Raw genomic sequence first — 15,853 nt, 5'->3', positions numbered from 1 at the left:
ACCGCTGTTCCACAGCAGAACATATGCAGTGCTTACAAGCTCTTTACTCTTGAGCTTGTGAACACTGTTCTGAAGCAGGCAAGGATCGCTGGAGCGCGCTTATCTACAAATCACAGCAGCTAGTTGCAGCATAGTGCTTACAAGATAGACAGCAGTGGTGGTCGGTCTCCTAGACAACGAGTTGTAAACAACAGAAAAGTGCTATTGGGTCAAGAATTGCAGTATATTGCAAAAGTGCTTATTTTTACAAGCTTCACCCAACAATATCCATTTATGAAGATGGTAATAATTCTTCTGTGCTCAAAAACTGTCATTGTTGTTGGCAGCACATGTCCTGTACTTCTGTACTTGTGCTGTCAAATATGATGGCTTCTAAGCAGACTGGTGTCGGGGTTAAACTGTGATTTCTCGATTGCCAGTCACAGAAGTGGTCATTTGTGCCTCAAGAAGAGAGAAATTACTTCATTAAAGCCACTGTACTGTCATGGCTGGATGATCAAAGCCCCCAAAACCACTACACCTTGCGCCTCACTGGCGAGGGCTGCACAGGATGGTTGTCGGTAAGTACGGCGGCAGCGTTGGGCAAGACTCTGTCCTTCCATATTATACTCCCCAGCAATAATCCTGATGTAAAACTCCATTACTTCTCCAGACGGAGCAGGCGTCGATCGACTTGGGCAATGTTCTGGTTGGGAGTTTTCAGTCCTATGATCTGCTTCTCTGTAATGATGGTGACTGCACCCTGGAGTATACGCTCAGCGCTAAACAGGACATTTCTGGGCCCTGTGACCCGGACGACGTGATCACTGACCCTGTGGGTGAGTAACTTGGGGAAATGCCAAAAAATAAATTCTAGGCATTTATAGACAAAAGTTCAGAAACTTTCTTACTTTATTTGTTAAACATTCCTGTTTATATCCATAGGCTAAAAAACACACAGCTGCCGGAGGTCACAACTGAGACCTAAGTTTAATGTCACTTTTTTTTTCCCAATAGTTTTATTCTGAAATTGTGGCACAGCGTATTGGTTTGTTTTGGAAAAAATTTGAAAACCCCACATGAGCACAACGCTCTTACCTCCTTGTATACAGGCTGTTAGTCACACCCGGGGAGGCCTGATTAGAAGATCCCCGGTAGGACTAGTCCAGGAGGAGAGACGCCTAGCCGGACTAGTCCTGCCTCACTAACATACAGCCAGGATCCCTTTAAACTTGAAACCCAGAGTAACCCGCAGCCCTGTGACACCATCTGACACTGTATAGGCCTTTTACCTATTCCAAAATATGATTTATTCCAAAATAAAAATTGTATGTAAGATATTATTAAAACTGTTGTGTACAATTTATCACAGAAAACTGTAGTGATAAGGTCCATTCAGTCGAGGTTTTTGTCACAGTTTCTGCAAAAGATGTTGCAAAAAAACACGTTTGATTGTATCATGTGAATACAGCAATGGCTTTATGCAGCATTTTCTCTTTCTGTAGGCAGATATAAGTGAAGCACCGTCCGGAGCGGACCGTACACCACCCGACTGTACACCACGTGACCGTACACCACGTGACCGTACACCACATGACCTTATATCACATGACCATATACCACGTGACAATACAGCACGTGACCGTACACCACATTAACGTAGACCACATGACCGTACACCACATTAACGTAGACCACATGACCATACACCACCCAACTGTACACCACGTGACCGTACACCACATGACCGTACACCACCTGACTGTACACCACATGACCGTACACCACATGACAGTACACCACCTGATTGTACACCACATGACCGTACACCACCTGACTGTACACCACATGACCGTACACCACATGGCCGTACACCACCTGATTGTACACCACATGACCGTACACCACATGGCCGTACACCACATGACCTTATATCACACGACCATATACCACATGACCGTACACCACATGACCGTATACCACATGACCGTATACTTCACGACCATATACCACATAACCGTATACCATATGACTGTACCTTTGTGCCACATTCTCTGTCCTTTCCTCTACAGCTCTGGAATTTGAACAACAGAAGGGCAGCCTGCCTGCACGTACCAAGCTGAGGATCTGGGTCACCGCTCGCCCTGCCCGCCGGGTCTCCTACATCTGGTCCATCCACTACTGCATCCTCTCCCCTAAAGGTGCGTTTGTTTCTATGTCACCAAGCAGCTTCCATCACTAGAGCGGCTGCTTGATCCCTGGAGCGGCGGAATGATCACTGGAGCGGCGGATTGATCACTGGAGCTGCGGATTGATCACTGGAGCTGCGGATTGATCACTAGAGTGGAGGATTGATCACTAGAGCAGAGGATTGATCACTGGAGCTGCGGATTGATCACTGGAGCAGCGGATTGATCACTAGAGTGGAGGATTGATCACTAGAGCGGAGGATTGATCACTTGATCACTAGAGCGGCGGATTGATCACTAGAGCGGAGGATTGATCACTTGATCACTAGAGCGGCAGATTGATCACTAGAGCGGCAGATTGATCACTGGAGCTGCAGATTGATCACTAGAGCAGAGGATTGATCACTAGAGTGGCGGATTGATCACTGGAGCGGCGGATTGATCACTTGAGTAGAGGATTGATCACTAGAGCGGAGGATTGATCACTAGAGCAGCGACAGTCTAAGATAGAATCAAGAACAGCAGGGGACGCTCTTTGTATCCTCAATTTCAGGCATTTTTCCCATAGAGTCCCATAGAGAAGCCTGTAGAAAAAATGGCAAAGAAGCCAGAGCATGCTTGCTGCATTGAAAATAGCCAAAAGATGTGTGTTATACAGCTTTGAAGGTAACATTTGATCCCTCCCCCAAAAATGCAAAATTAAAACCCCTAAATTGTCAGTATGATGAGCGATCAGGAGCTGCCGTATCTGTGTGGGGGACACACTGTCCTGTTGTGCTTCATATAGGCAGCACCGTGTGTAATTAATCTTTGGGGGTATTTTCTCATTTCTCTTCAGGGGCTTAGATACATTGATACCGACGGCTTGTGCCATTTGCCAGGGCCAGATTTCTTTGGGTTCCTTAGCCAGGGTCTATAAGGTATCAGATATTACAACTCCACTCTAGTGATCAGGGATAAACTGTCATACCACACACAACCTGGGTGCGGGAGTGGCGCAGTTTTTGGACACTAGCAGCCATGTTTTTCCGCTCCCCATTAACAGAAGTAACCTGTGATGAATATTAATCACCTGCAGGTTCTTTGTGTCCCTGGAGTTGACCGTTCTCTCTTTGCAGCTCTGGATCCTGTCCGTGCCACCAGCGAGGAGCGGTTCCTATGTACGGTGATGGCACAGGGTGTATACCCAACCTTCTCTGTGGTGGACGCATGTCCAGCGGGAGGCGCTAGTGCCCTTAGCAAGACCCAGCTCTGGAAACTCTTATCTCTGGAAAGGTTAAATTCCTGCCTGCAAAGTGACCCCACCCCAGGAGAGCTGCTATACCGGGTGCCCACACGACACAGGTAATGCCTATCTGGGTATTATAGCTGGAAGATGAGGCCGTTGTGTTTACTATGCATAAAGCCTAAACTCTCTAAAAACAGGATATCATGCATTTTTGTACTTTTTCCACACAGCATCCGCCGATGTCCCTCTGTAAACACTCCGGTCCTCCTAGACTTTAATTTCGGAGCCGCCCCCGTAGGGTCTGAGCCGTTTGTGGCTCTGCTTCTATTGGAGAATAAAGGCGTATTACCTGTAAGATGGTAAGTGATTGTACGACACTATGGCCGGAGCATCCCCTCCTCGTATAACATGAGACCCGGGGCCGCACATCCAAAACTCATACCCTGGTCTATGGCGGCTAAGGAAAAATGTCCAAAACTGAAGCTCTAACCTGTTACTACGAACCTCCTAGTGGGTCCCTGACCTTAAAGCTGCGGCACTGGGCTCCAACTGCAATACTGCACCGGCATGGGGAGCGACCCAGACACCCGTCAGCACCCAAGGTGCAAGGCAAAGCCCCCTCAGCTCCAGCTCACACCACGCTACAGGATTGGCAGTGATGGCCGCCAGTAGCACCAACACCAGGGATAGGAGCTGAAAGACTCACCATCCACATGGGCTCAGACAAAAGCTCAGAGAAAAATAGGAGGAAACTCAAGTTCAGTTTTGTACATTTTCCCTTAGCCGCAATAGAGTTTTGGTATTTTTTCGGCAGTTGTAGCCGAACTGAGGAGGTTGTATCTGCAGAGTACCTGGTAACCATGCACTCATCCTGGCAGGTACATGCAGACACGATAGGACACATGCACAATACCTGCTAACCATACACTTGTCCTGGCCGGTACATGCAGACAGGATAGCACACTGCGGATCGTGCACTCGTCCTGGCCGGTACATGCAGACAGGATAGCACACTACTGATCGTGCACTCGTCCTGGCAGGTATGTGCAGACAGGATAGCACACTACTGATCGTGCACTCGTCCTGGCCGGTACATGCAGACAGGATAGCACACTGCGGATCGTGCACTCGTCCTGGCCGGTACATGCAGACAGAATAGCACACTACTGATCGTGCACTCTTCCTGGCCGGTACATGCAGACAGGATAGCACACTGCTGATCGTGCACTCGTCCTGGCAGGTATGTGCAGACAGGATAGCACACTACTTATCGTGCACTCTTCCTGGCCGGTACATGCAGACAGGATAGCACACTGCAGATCGTGCACTCGTCCTGGCCGGTACATGCAGACAGGATAGCACACTACTGATCGTGCACTCGTCCTGGCAGGTATGTGCAGACAGGATAGCACACTACTGATCGTGCACTCGTCCTGGCCGGTACATGCAGACAGGATAGGACACTGCGGATCGTGCACTCGTCCTGGCCGGTACATGCAGACAGAATAGCACACTACTGATCGTGCACTCTTCCTGGCCGGTATATGCAGACAGGATAGCACACTGCTGATCGTGCACTCGTCCTGGCAGGTATGTGCAGACAGGATAGCACACTACTTATCGTGCACTCTTCCTGGCCGGTACATGCAGACAGGATAGCACACTGCTGATCGTGCACTCGTCCTGGCAGGTACATGCAGACAGGATAGCATACTGCTGATCGTGAACTCATCCTGGCAGGTATGTGCAGACAGGATAGCACACTGCTGATCGTGCACTCGTCCTGGCAGGTACATACAGGATAGCACACTGCTGATCGTGCACTCGTCCTGGCAGGTACATGCAGACAGGATAGCATACTGCTGATCGTGCACTCGTCCTGGCCGGTATGTGCAGACAGGATAGCACACTGCTGATCGTGCACTCGTCCTGGCAGGTATGTGCAGACAGTATAGGACTGATCATGCACTGATCCCAGCAGATACATGCAGACAGGATAGCACACTGCTGATCGTGCACTCGTCCTGGCAGGTACATGCAGACAGGATAGCACACTGCTGATCGTGCACTCGTCCTGGCAGGTACATGCAGACAGGATAGCACACTGCTGATCGTGCACTCGTCCTGGCCGGTACATGCAGACAGGATAGCATACTGCTGATCGTGCACTCGTCCTGGCCGGTATGTGCAGACAGGATAGCACACTGCTGATCGTGCACTCGTCCTGGCAGGTATGTGCAGACAATATAGGACTGATCATGCACTGATCCCAGCAGATACATGCAGACAGGATAGCACACTGCTGATCGTGCACTCGTCCTGGCAGGTACATGCAGACAGGATAGCACACTGCTGATCGTGCACTCGTCCTGGCAGGTACATGCAGACAGGATAGCACACTGCTGATCGTGCACTCGTCCTGGCCGGTATGTGCAGACAGGATAGCACACTGCTGATCGTGCACTCGTCCTGGCAGGTATGTGCAGACAATATAGGACTGATCATGCACTGATCCCAGCAGATACATGCAGACAGGATAGCACACTGCTGATCGTGCACTCGTCCTGGCAGGTACATGCAGACAGGATAGCACACTGCTGATCGTGCACTCGTCCTGGCCGGTACATGCAGACAGGATAGCATACTGCTGATCGTGCACTCGTCCTGGCCGGTATGTGCAGACAGGATAGCACACTGCTGATCGTGCACTCGTCCTGGCAGGTATGTGCAGACAATATAGGACTGATCATGCACTGATCCCAGCAGATACATGCAGACAGGATAGCACACTGCTGATCGTGCACTCGTCCTGGCAGGTACATGCAGACAGGATAGCACACTGCTGATCGTGCACTCGTCCTGGCAGGTACATGCAGACAGGATAGCATACTGCTGATCGTGCACTCGTCCTGGCCGGTATGTGCAGATAGGATAGCACACTGCTGATCGTGCACTCGTCCTGGCAGGTATGTGCAGACAATATAGGACTGATCATGCACTGATCCCAGCAGATACATGCAGACAGGATAGCACACTGCTGATCGTGCACTCGTCCTGGCAGGTACATGCAGACAGGATAGCACACTGCTGATCGTGCACTCGTCCTGGCAGGTACATGCAGACAGGATAGCACACTGCTGATCGTGCACTCGTCCTGGCCGGTATGTGCAGACAGGATAGCACACTGCTGATCGTGCACTCGTTCTGGCAGGTATGTGCAGACAGGATAGCACACTGCTGATCGTGCACTCGTCCTGGCCGGTATGTGCAGACAGGATAGCACACTGCTGATCGTGCACTCGTTCTGGCAGGTACATGCAGACAGGATAGCACACTGCTGATCGTGCACTCGTCATGGCAGGTACATGCAGACAGGATAGCACACTGCTGATTGTGCACTCGTCCTGGCAGGTACATGCAGACAGGATAGCATACTGCTGATCGTGCACTCGTCCTGGCCGGTATGTGCACACAGGATAGGACTGATCATGCACTGATCCCAGCAGATACATGCAGACAGGATAGGACTCTGCTGATCTCGTTCACTTGTCCCGGCAGGTAAATGCAGATGCGATGCCCTCTTCACAGCTCCACCTCCCAATGCATAAATGTGTTTAGCAGGATAAACCCTTTTAACATGACAAGGGTCGGGTGCTACCTGTTGCTGCCACAATGGGGCCATTTATAAACTGGGCAACTTAGAATATATTTTTCCTTCTTCTCCTTACCTGCTGGTCTGTTGTATTTGAGGTTTGTGCTCTTCTGTAGGGATTTTTTGTTTCCCGCGGATCAGCAGATTGAGCTGGAGTTCTGGGCTGAGACCTGGGAATTTGACCCCAGTGAGATTCACCAGATGAGAATTCAGGACAATAAACTGTTCACCATCAGCCCGAAATCAGGAAATCTGAAGCCCGGCCAGCAGGAAACGCTTCAGCTGACGTACAGGTGAGCATGAAGCACCATGGGCCCCGACACATACAATAGTCATAGTGCAAATGTGCAGGACATATACCGTCACGTTGTACATCCTACACGTCATTCATTTTGTACTGACTGTGACTTACATCGTGCTTCTCTATTAAAGGGCTGTTCTGGTGCCATTGCCCTCCATGTTTGTAGGGTGAGCGCCATTGATGCATTCTGTGAACAGATGACTGCATGAAGCCATAGATGGCTGGCCGATATCATTCTAGCACAGTTTCTCTAAACCTGTCGGCCCGGCATGTCCTAGTGACACCTGTCAACAGGACGTCATCAGCATTGCTCATGTCCAGGTGTGGAAGTGATGGGGCTGGAGCAACCCTTTAATTTCTTAAGGATGCTGCTTTACATGTTGATTATTGTATGCGTAATTTTGGGGTTTAGGTTACAAATTGATATTTTTTTACAAAAGGCAAATAAAAGTTCACAATTGTACCACGAGAGTAGTGCGCTCCACAAAAAGTTACAAAACACAGGATTTTTGACATTTCTGTTTTTATCTGTTTCTGCAGACATGATTTTGTCGGGACTGACCGCCTGCCTGTCCTCTTAAAGGTCTCACATGGCCGGGAGATTTTGGTATGTACCACCAGAGCAAATGTTCACATTCGCACACACAGCATTAGTTACATTGTGGCTACCTGAAGTGACCACTAGGGGGAGCTCACTGCATACAATTTCCACATTGAAATCCACTATAGCACTGTATGCAGAAGGCTCATAAGCTCCCCCTGGTGGTGTGAATGTGAGAGGTCAGATGTCTGTGCCAGTGTTTTGTGCCCTATTCAGATTTGATATATTGTCGCATTTCATTGAAGCGTTCATATCTTTATCTACCATTCCAGCTCAACTTCATTGGGGTGACAGTAGAGAAAGAGCAACGCTATGTACATTTCACCTCCACTAAACATTGCTTCACCCCAGTGGCCATCGGCTGCTCCAGTCCTTCTAAGCAGGTAAGATGTAGCGATAAAGCGCTGTTACTGTATGTGGGGTCACTGGATGGGGTCAGTGTATGGGGTCACTGGATGGGGTCAGTGTATGGGGTCACTGGCCTCACTATGGGGTCACTGTATGGTGTCAGTGTATGGGGTCACTGTATGGGGTCACTGTATGGTGTCAGTGTATGGGGTCACTGTATGGGGTCACTGTATGGTGTCACTGTATGGTGTCACTGTATGGTGTCAGTGTATGGGGTCACTGGATGGGGTCAGTGTATGGGGTCACTGGCCTCACTATGGGGTCACTGTATGGTGTCAGTGTATGGGGTCACTGTATGGGGTCACTGTATGGTGTCAGTGTATGGGGTCACTGTATGGGGTCACTGTATGGTGTCACTGTATGGTGTCACTGTATGGTGTCAGTGTATGGGGTCACTGTATGGGGTCAATGTATGGTGTCAGTGTATGGTGTCAGTATATGGGGTCACTGTATGGTGTCAATCAGTGTATGGGGTCACTGTATGTGGCCACTGTATGTGGCCACTGTATGGTGTCAGTGTATGGGGTCACTGTATGGGGTCACTGTATGGTGTCAGTGTATGGGGTCACTGTATGCTGTCACTGTATGGAGTCACTGTATGGGGTCACTGTATGGTGTCAGTGTATGGGGTCACTGTATGCTGTCACTGTATGGTGTCACTGTATGGGGTCACTGTATGGTGTCAGTGTATGGGGTCACTGTATGGACTCACTGTATGGGGCCACTGTATGTGGCCACTGTATGCTGTCAGTGTATGGGGTCACTGTATGGTGTCAGTGTATGGGGTCAGTGTATGGGGTCAGTGTATGGGGTCAGTGTATGGGGTCACTGTATGGGGTCACTGTATGGGGTCACTGTATGTGGTCACTGTATGGACTCACTGTATGGGGTCACTGTATGGTGTCAGTGCATGGTGTCACTGTATGGTGTCACTGTATGGGGTCACTGTATGGGGTCAGTGTATGGGGTCACTGTATGGACTCACTGTATGGGGTCACTGTATGTGGCCACTGTATGGTGTCAGTGTATGGCATCACTGTATGGGGTCACTGTATGGGGTCACTGTATGTGGTCACTGTATGGACTCACTGTATGGGGTCACTGTATGGTGTCAGTGCATGGTGTCACTGTATGGTGTCACTGTATGGGGTCACTGTATGGGGTCAGTGTATGGGGTCACTGTATGGACTCACTGTATGGGGTCACTGTATGTGGCCACTGTATGGTGTCAGTGTATGGCATCACTGTATGGGGTCACTGTATGGGGTCACTGTATGGACTCACTGTATGGAGCCACTGTATGGTGTCAGTGTATGGTGTCACTGTATGGGGTCACTGTATGGGGTCAGTGTATGGGGTCACTGTATGGACTCACTGTATGTGGCCACTGTATGGTGTCAGTGTATGGTGTCACTGTATGGGGTCACTGTATGATGTCAGTGTATGGTGTCAGTGTATGGGGTCACTGTATGGTGTCAGTGTATGGGGTCACTGTATGTGGCCACTGTATGGTGTCACTGTATGGGGTCACTGTATGGGGTCAATGTGTGGTGTCAGTGTATGGCATCACTGTATGGGGTCACTGTATGGGGTCACTGTATGGGGTCAATGTATGGTGTCAGTGTATGGGGTCACTGTATGTGGCCACTGTATGGTGTCAGTGTATGGGGTCACTGTATGTGGCCACTGTATGGTGTCAGTGTATGGTGTCAGTGTATGGGGCCACTGTATGTGGCCACTGTATGGGGTCACTGTATGGTGTCAGTGTATGGGGTCACTGTATGGTGTCAGTGTATGGGGTCACTGTATGGTGTCACTGTATGGACTCACTGTATGGGGTCAGTGTATGGGGTCACTGTATGGTGTCAGTGTATGGGGTCACTGTATGGTGTCACTGTATGGTGTCACTGTATGGTGTCACTGTATGGTGTCACTGTATGGTGTCAGTGTATGGGGTCACTGTATGGTGTCAGTGTATGGGGTCAGTGTATGGTGTCAGTGTATGGGGTCACTGTATGGTGTCAGTGTATGGGGTCACTGTATGGTGTCACTGTATGGTGTCACTGTATGGTGTCACTGTATGGTGTCACTGTATGGTGTCAGTGTATGGGGTCACTGTATGGTGTCAGTGTATGGTGTCAGTGTATGGGGTCACTGTATGGTGTCACTGTATGGACTCACTGTATGGTGTCAGTGTATGGGGTCACTGTATGGACTCACTGTATGGTGTCAGTGTATGGTGTCAGTGTATGGGCTCACTGTATGGGGCCACTGTATGGGGTCACTGTATGGTGTCAGTGTATGGGGTCACTGTATGGTGTCACTGTATGGACTCACTGTATGGTGTCAGTGTATGGGGTCACTGTATGGTGTCAGTCTATGGGGCCACTGTATGGGGTCAGTGTATGGGGTCACTGTATGGACTCACTGTATGTAGTCTCTGTATGGGCAGTAAGGCTGTAAGTCACAACCTTGCTTCTTCTGTGCTGATTTGTGATCTTCCACATTTCTCTAGATCTATGAGCTGTTCAATGGGGGCTCTGTAGCCGTAATCTATGAGATCCAGCTAGAGCCATTGCGGGGAGTCCAAGAAGAGAACTACCACCACCCCATATTCCAGTGCCTGAACCCCCGAGGGGAGATAGTCCCGGGGGCAACTGCTTGTGTGGAATGGATCTTCTCCCCGCTGGAGGCCAGGACTTACTCGGTCAGCATCTCCTAGTCTTCTGGATCGCATACGGCCTGCAGGTCGCTGGGTTTTGTCCAGTAATGGCCTCTGCTTCCTCTCATTCAGGTCACTGTTCCTGTTCACATCTTAGGGGGGGACTCTGCCCTGATCACCTTTGAAGGGACTGGTTATGACCGCAGTGTTCTGGGGGACACAGCGGCATTTGAGGAGTTTTCGCCATTATCAGCTGTGCCGCGACTTACTCTTCCTGGACAGGTGAGGACCCCGATCTGCGGAGCAGACCCATGAAGACTGAAGGCCCCATAGGGTTCATAGATTCACTTGTATAACATGAGATACAACTCATCTGCAGCCATCAGTTTTGGAGGGACTGAAATGTATTTGGGTGTGAGGGTCTCCTGACTCTCCCTGAAGATGGTGTTGGGGCAGATGAGGTCGGGTACTTTTCGTCTCCCTCTAGACCCTGCGGCGGGCAGTCGAGGTTGTCAGTAGCTTACTCTGCTCCTCTATGGAAAGCCTATGTACCCTCAGCTGAGCATACATCTCATGCAGTCTGGTTCTTGCACGTGTTTTCGGAGGGTGTAATGCCGCGGTGTCTTGTGCTACTTCTCTCATGCAGGTTCCCCACTTGACCCAGCAGAAGCTCTCATTCGGGGATGTTCCTGTTTTCAGTAAGTCCAGTCGGCTGCTGTTCCTGAACAACACTTCTGAGTCCGAGTCCATCCTCTTCACCTGGTATGCAGCGTCGCCCAATGCCAGCGAGGTGGGTACAGTGACTAGCCCACTTTAAATGGGGCAAGTTTTGATGAACTGTTATTCCCAACAATGAAAGTTGGCCCCATTCTATAGCAAAGAACCATTAAGAGCCAGAACTCCTAATGGTTGTTAGGGGATCAAATACTTATTTCTCACTGCAAAATGCAAATAAATTTATATACCATAATTTATACAGTGTGATTTTCTGGATTTTATCTCTCAATGTTAAAATTAACCTACCCTTAAAATTATAGACTGTTAATAATAATAATAATTTTTATTTATATAGCGCCAGCATATTCCGCAGCACTTTACAATTAAGCGGGGACATGTACAGACAATAAATTCAGTACAAGTTAAGACAATTGAAACAGTGACATTAGGGGTGAGGTCCCTGCTCGCAAGCTTACAATCTATAAGGAAATGTTCATGTCTTTGTCAGTGGGCAAACTTACAAAATACTTATTTCCCCCACTGTAACATTCTGATCGGTGGCAGTCTGCCCATTGCGACCTTTCCCCACTAATCCACAGTCCGGGGCACTGAAATGCCCATCGTAATGGAACAATGGAGCAATGGCTGTGTATGTGCAACCACTCCATTCATTCTCTATGGGACTGGGCTCGGCTTTCAGCAGTCCTACAGAGGATGTTGGAGACTTTCAGTGTGGGGAATAATCCTTACTAGGACAACTCATTCATAAATACAATATACTCCACTCCTGTACCGGCCCTGTACTAGTGATGTCAGCGCCGGGTCTCCCAATGTTTCTGTAACATTGTTATGCCACGTGAACCCCTGCAGTCAATCTGCGGCTGCTATTGTTCTGCTCAGACGTCAGTGCAAAGTGTGAGCTGTGCAGACCATTAGCGGATTGTCATAGCAGTGTTAACTGAACCTCAGGAGACCCAGCACCGACATCGCTGCAATGGTGCCGGTGCGGAAGGTGAGTATGAGGTAGTTTTATGTTGTAAATAGGAATATAGTATTCAAGAAGGGGCTGTTCGAGTAGTGGACTTGATAAAACACCTGCCATGGATGAATCCGTGAGTCCGTCACTGGGGTCTCCTCTGGTTTTGCAGATTCTTCAGGTCTCCCCTATGTCCGGCGCTCTCCGCCCAGGTGAGAGCCTCAGCATCATGGTCACGCTTCAGTCTGGGGAGCAGGCCTCGTTCTATACTCTGGAGCTGGTGTGTGAGGTGCGTACTGAAGCTTTGTATGGCACTGATTGCTTTCTGTGGCGGATTTTGTGTAATTTGATATCCCCATGCAGATATTCATGGAGCGAGCTGTCACCGAGTATGAGCGAGATCTCCGAGAATGGGAAGAAGAAGGGGAACGGCAGTCATTGGAGTTCACGATCACTAAAGCGGAAAAGCCAGAAAAGAGAAGCCAGACGACCGAGGTACGTCTGCATTTACACAGGTACGCCATGAAGGGTGTCCGAACACCAGAGATCGGAGCTGTCTGGGAGCTAACAGAAAAACATCAGAAAGGCGAGTGCAGCTCTGGATGGGACAGAGCAGCGAGTGCAGCTCTGGATGGGACTGAGCAGCGAGTGCAGCTCTGGATGGGACTGAGCAGCGAGTGCAGCTCTGGATGGGACTGAGCAGCGAGTGCAGCTCTGGATGGGACTGAGCAGCGAGTGCAGCTCTGGATGGGACTGAGCCGCGAGTGCAGCTCTGGATGGGACTGAGCCGCGAGTGCAGCTCTGGATGGGACTGAGCAGTGAGTGTAGCTCTGGATGGGACTGAGCAGCGAGTGCAGCTCTGGATGGGACTGAGCCGCGAGTGCAGCTCTGGATGGGACTGAGCCGCGAGTGCAGCTCTCGATGGGACTGAGCAGCGAGTGCAGCTCTGAATGGGACTGAGCAGCGAGTGCAGCTCTAGATGGGACTGAGCAGCGAGTGCAGCTCTGGATGGGACTGAGCAGCGAGTGCAGCTGTGGATGGGACTGAGCAGCGAGTGCAGCGCTGGATGGGACTGAGCAGCGAGTGCAGCTCTGGATGGGACTGAGCAGCGAGTGCAGCTCTGGATGGGACTGAGCCGCGAGTGCAGCTCTGGATGGGACTGAGCAGCGAGTGCAGCTCTCGATGGGACTGAGCAGCGAGTGCAGCTCTGAATGGGACTGAGCAGCGAGTGCAGCTCTAGATGGGACTGAGCAGCGAGTGCAGCTCTGGATGGGACTGAGCAGCGAGTGCAGCTGTGGATGGGACTGAGCAGCGAGTGCAGCTCTGGATGGGACTGAGCAGCGAGTGCAGCTCTGGATGGGACTGAGCAGCGAGTGCAGCTCTGGATGGGACTGAGCCGCGAGTGCAGCTCTGGATGGGACTGAGCAGCGAGTGCAGCTCTCGATGGGACTGAGCAGCGAGTGCAGCTCTGAATGGGACTGAGCAGCGAGTGCAGCTCTAGATGGGACTGAGCAGCGAGTGCAGCTCTGGATGGGACTGAGCAGCGAGTGCAGCTCTAGATGGGACTGAGCAGAAATGTGCCACAGTGTGTGTGAGTTACACAGTTCTAGTTTCAGAAAACTTCCAATATGTCAGAATGACAGATCCATCGAGTCTGGTAAATGAGACCCCCTACTAATCGCTGAAACAAAGAGACTGATCCTCTGAGACGTGAGCACAGGAGTTTACGGACTGACACGCTCTGTGGTCATCTATACTGTAACCCTCCCTCTCTGGGGATCAGCCTCATTGAGCAGAGCACAGCTGAAGGGGCGCAGCAGCGATCACCTACGTGCTTCTGCCTCTTCGGTCAGGATTCTCTGCTGCTGCTGGTTCAGAATCTGTACTCCACTGGAATATATTTGTGCCAAAATGTAGCTACTTTTTCAAATGTCACAAAAAATTAATATCTGGATTACAAAAACGAAGTCCACAATGGCGAACAGAAAAAAAACACAGACGAACGAGACGAAAATAGACTTCAAACTAGACAAAAAGTAGGTACAAAATGTGAATGAATAAAATCCATGGTATTTATCCCAGGAAAAATGTGAAAAAACAATACAAAATGCAGAATTAAGTTGGTAGTGAGCAGAAGTTTGAATGCTGCTGTGGAAATGACTGTAATATAAGAAACAATCTCAGTCAATAAAAAAACAAAAACATTAGTTGTCAAATAAAAGTTGTGCAGTGTTTCCCGGTGGTGGCCGGGTGATGGCTGGCGTGTACTCACTGGCTGCTTATATCGTAGTGTGCGCTGGAGTCCGGCGGTGCCCAGATCCTTCCTGCTAAGCAACAACTGACGGAAATAAGGAGATATAAGGTAATGAGCTGCGGATCACGTCATGCCTGCAGGTTATGAACCTTTATGGTTTGTTCTTCCATGTGTCATGCACATTAGTAATCAGAAGCCACTTGCACCTAATCCTACTGCAAGTCATGAAAAAAATAACCACCAGGGGGCAGCACTATCTTTCAAATATGCAGCAATTTAAAAGGGATTTTCCATCTTTGGGCAGCGATTGCATAAGTCATCAGTGTCGGGGCCACATCACCTGTTTATTCCAACACTGTAGTAATCCTGACACTGGGCACTGGGTCATAAATTGCAAATCACTGTTAATCAGGCGACCATGTGAATGTCACATAAGATACTTCCTACCTAATGAGACAATTACAGACTAGACTGTGTTTTTATTAACAGACCCTACCACCCATCAAGAATGGAGATAATGTCCGAGCACCCGCCAGCCGAGACCGAGAGAACCGAAAGGCAATGAAGCTGGCACAGCGAGTCTGGGCGAGACCCCAACCGCCTGTGCCATTACAGCTCCACCTGTCAGTGACCGGACGATCCCACCACACTCCAGATTTTCTCAACCAATTCCAGGATGATTTACTGCGCCATTTCCAGCAGCGGTGAGTGTGTGGTCATTACTGCAGAGAGCCAGTGTGTGATGGGTCTGCAATCCCAGCGCTGCGGGCAGAAGGCTTCCAGACGAAAATATGCCCGTCAGGTGCCCGCAGCGTAGCACGACTCCAATAAATGTCAGTAAACTGATAATCCGATAACGCAATGACCACGTACAAAATACATGATA

General features: G+C 49.8%; 1 protein-coding gene across 2 annotated transcripts in view; it reads left to right on the top strand.

Annotated features, from left to right (window-relative positions):
- Positions 1–15,853, top strand: part of CFAP65 (cilia and flagella associated protein 65) — a 54,980-nt gene that overhangs the window by 22,348 nt on the left and 16,779 nt on the right. Inside the window, exons 15-29 of one of the 2 annotated variants that reach the window (XM_069732748.1) lie at positions 420–560; positions 653–818; positions 2,052–2,180; positions 3,287–3,512; positions 3,627–3,755; positions 7,165–7,341; positions 7,890–7,956; positions 8,223–8,333; positions 10,874–11,065; positions 11,153–11,302; positions 11,667–11,810; positions 12,886–13,002; positions 13,077–13,208; positions 15,004–15,075; positions 15,457–15,671. In XM_069732748.1, the coding sequence (XP_069588849.1) occupies positions 420–560; positions 653–818; positions 2,052–2,180; positions 3,287–3,512; positions 3,627–3,755; positions 7,165–7,341; positions 7,890–7,956; positions 8,223–8,333; positions 10,874–11,065; positions 11,153–11,302; positions 11,667–11,810; positions 12,886–13,002; positions 13,077–13,208; positions 15,004–15,075; positions 15,457–15,671 (2,168 nt within the window). The remainder of the gene's footprint in view (positions 1–419; positions 561–652; positions 819–2,051; positions 2,181–3,286; positions 3,513–3,626; positions 3,756–7,164; positions 7,342–7,889; positions 7,957–8,222; positions 8,334–10,873; positions 11,066–11,152; positions 11,303–11,666; positions 11,811–12,885; positions 13,003–13,076; positions 13,209–15,003; positions 15,076–15,456; positions 15,672–15,853) is intronic. The other variant, XM_069732749.1, reaches the window with a different exon arrangement.

The sequence above is a fragment of the Ranitomeya imitator genome, chromosome 7 (genome assembly GCF_032444005.1).
Source record: "Ranitomeya imitator isolate aRanImi1 chromosome 7, aRanImi1.pri, whole genome shotgun sequence".
NCBI lineage: Eukaryota > Metazoa > Chordata > Amphibia > Anura > Dendrobatidae > Ranitomeya > Ranitomeya imitator.
Note: the sequence above shows the minus strand (reverse complement) of the source record. Positions and strands in the feature narration are given on the sequence as shown.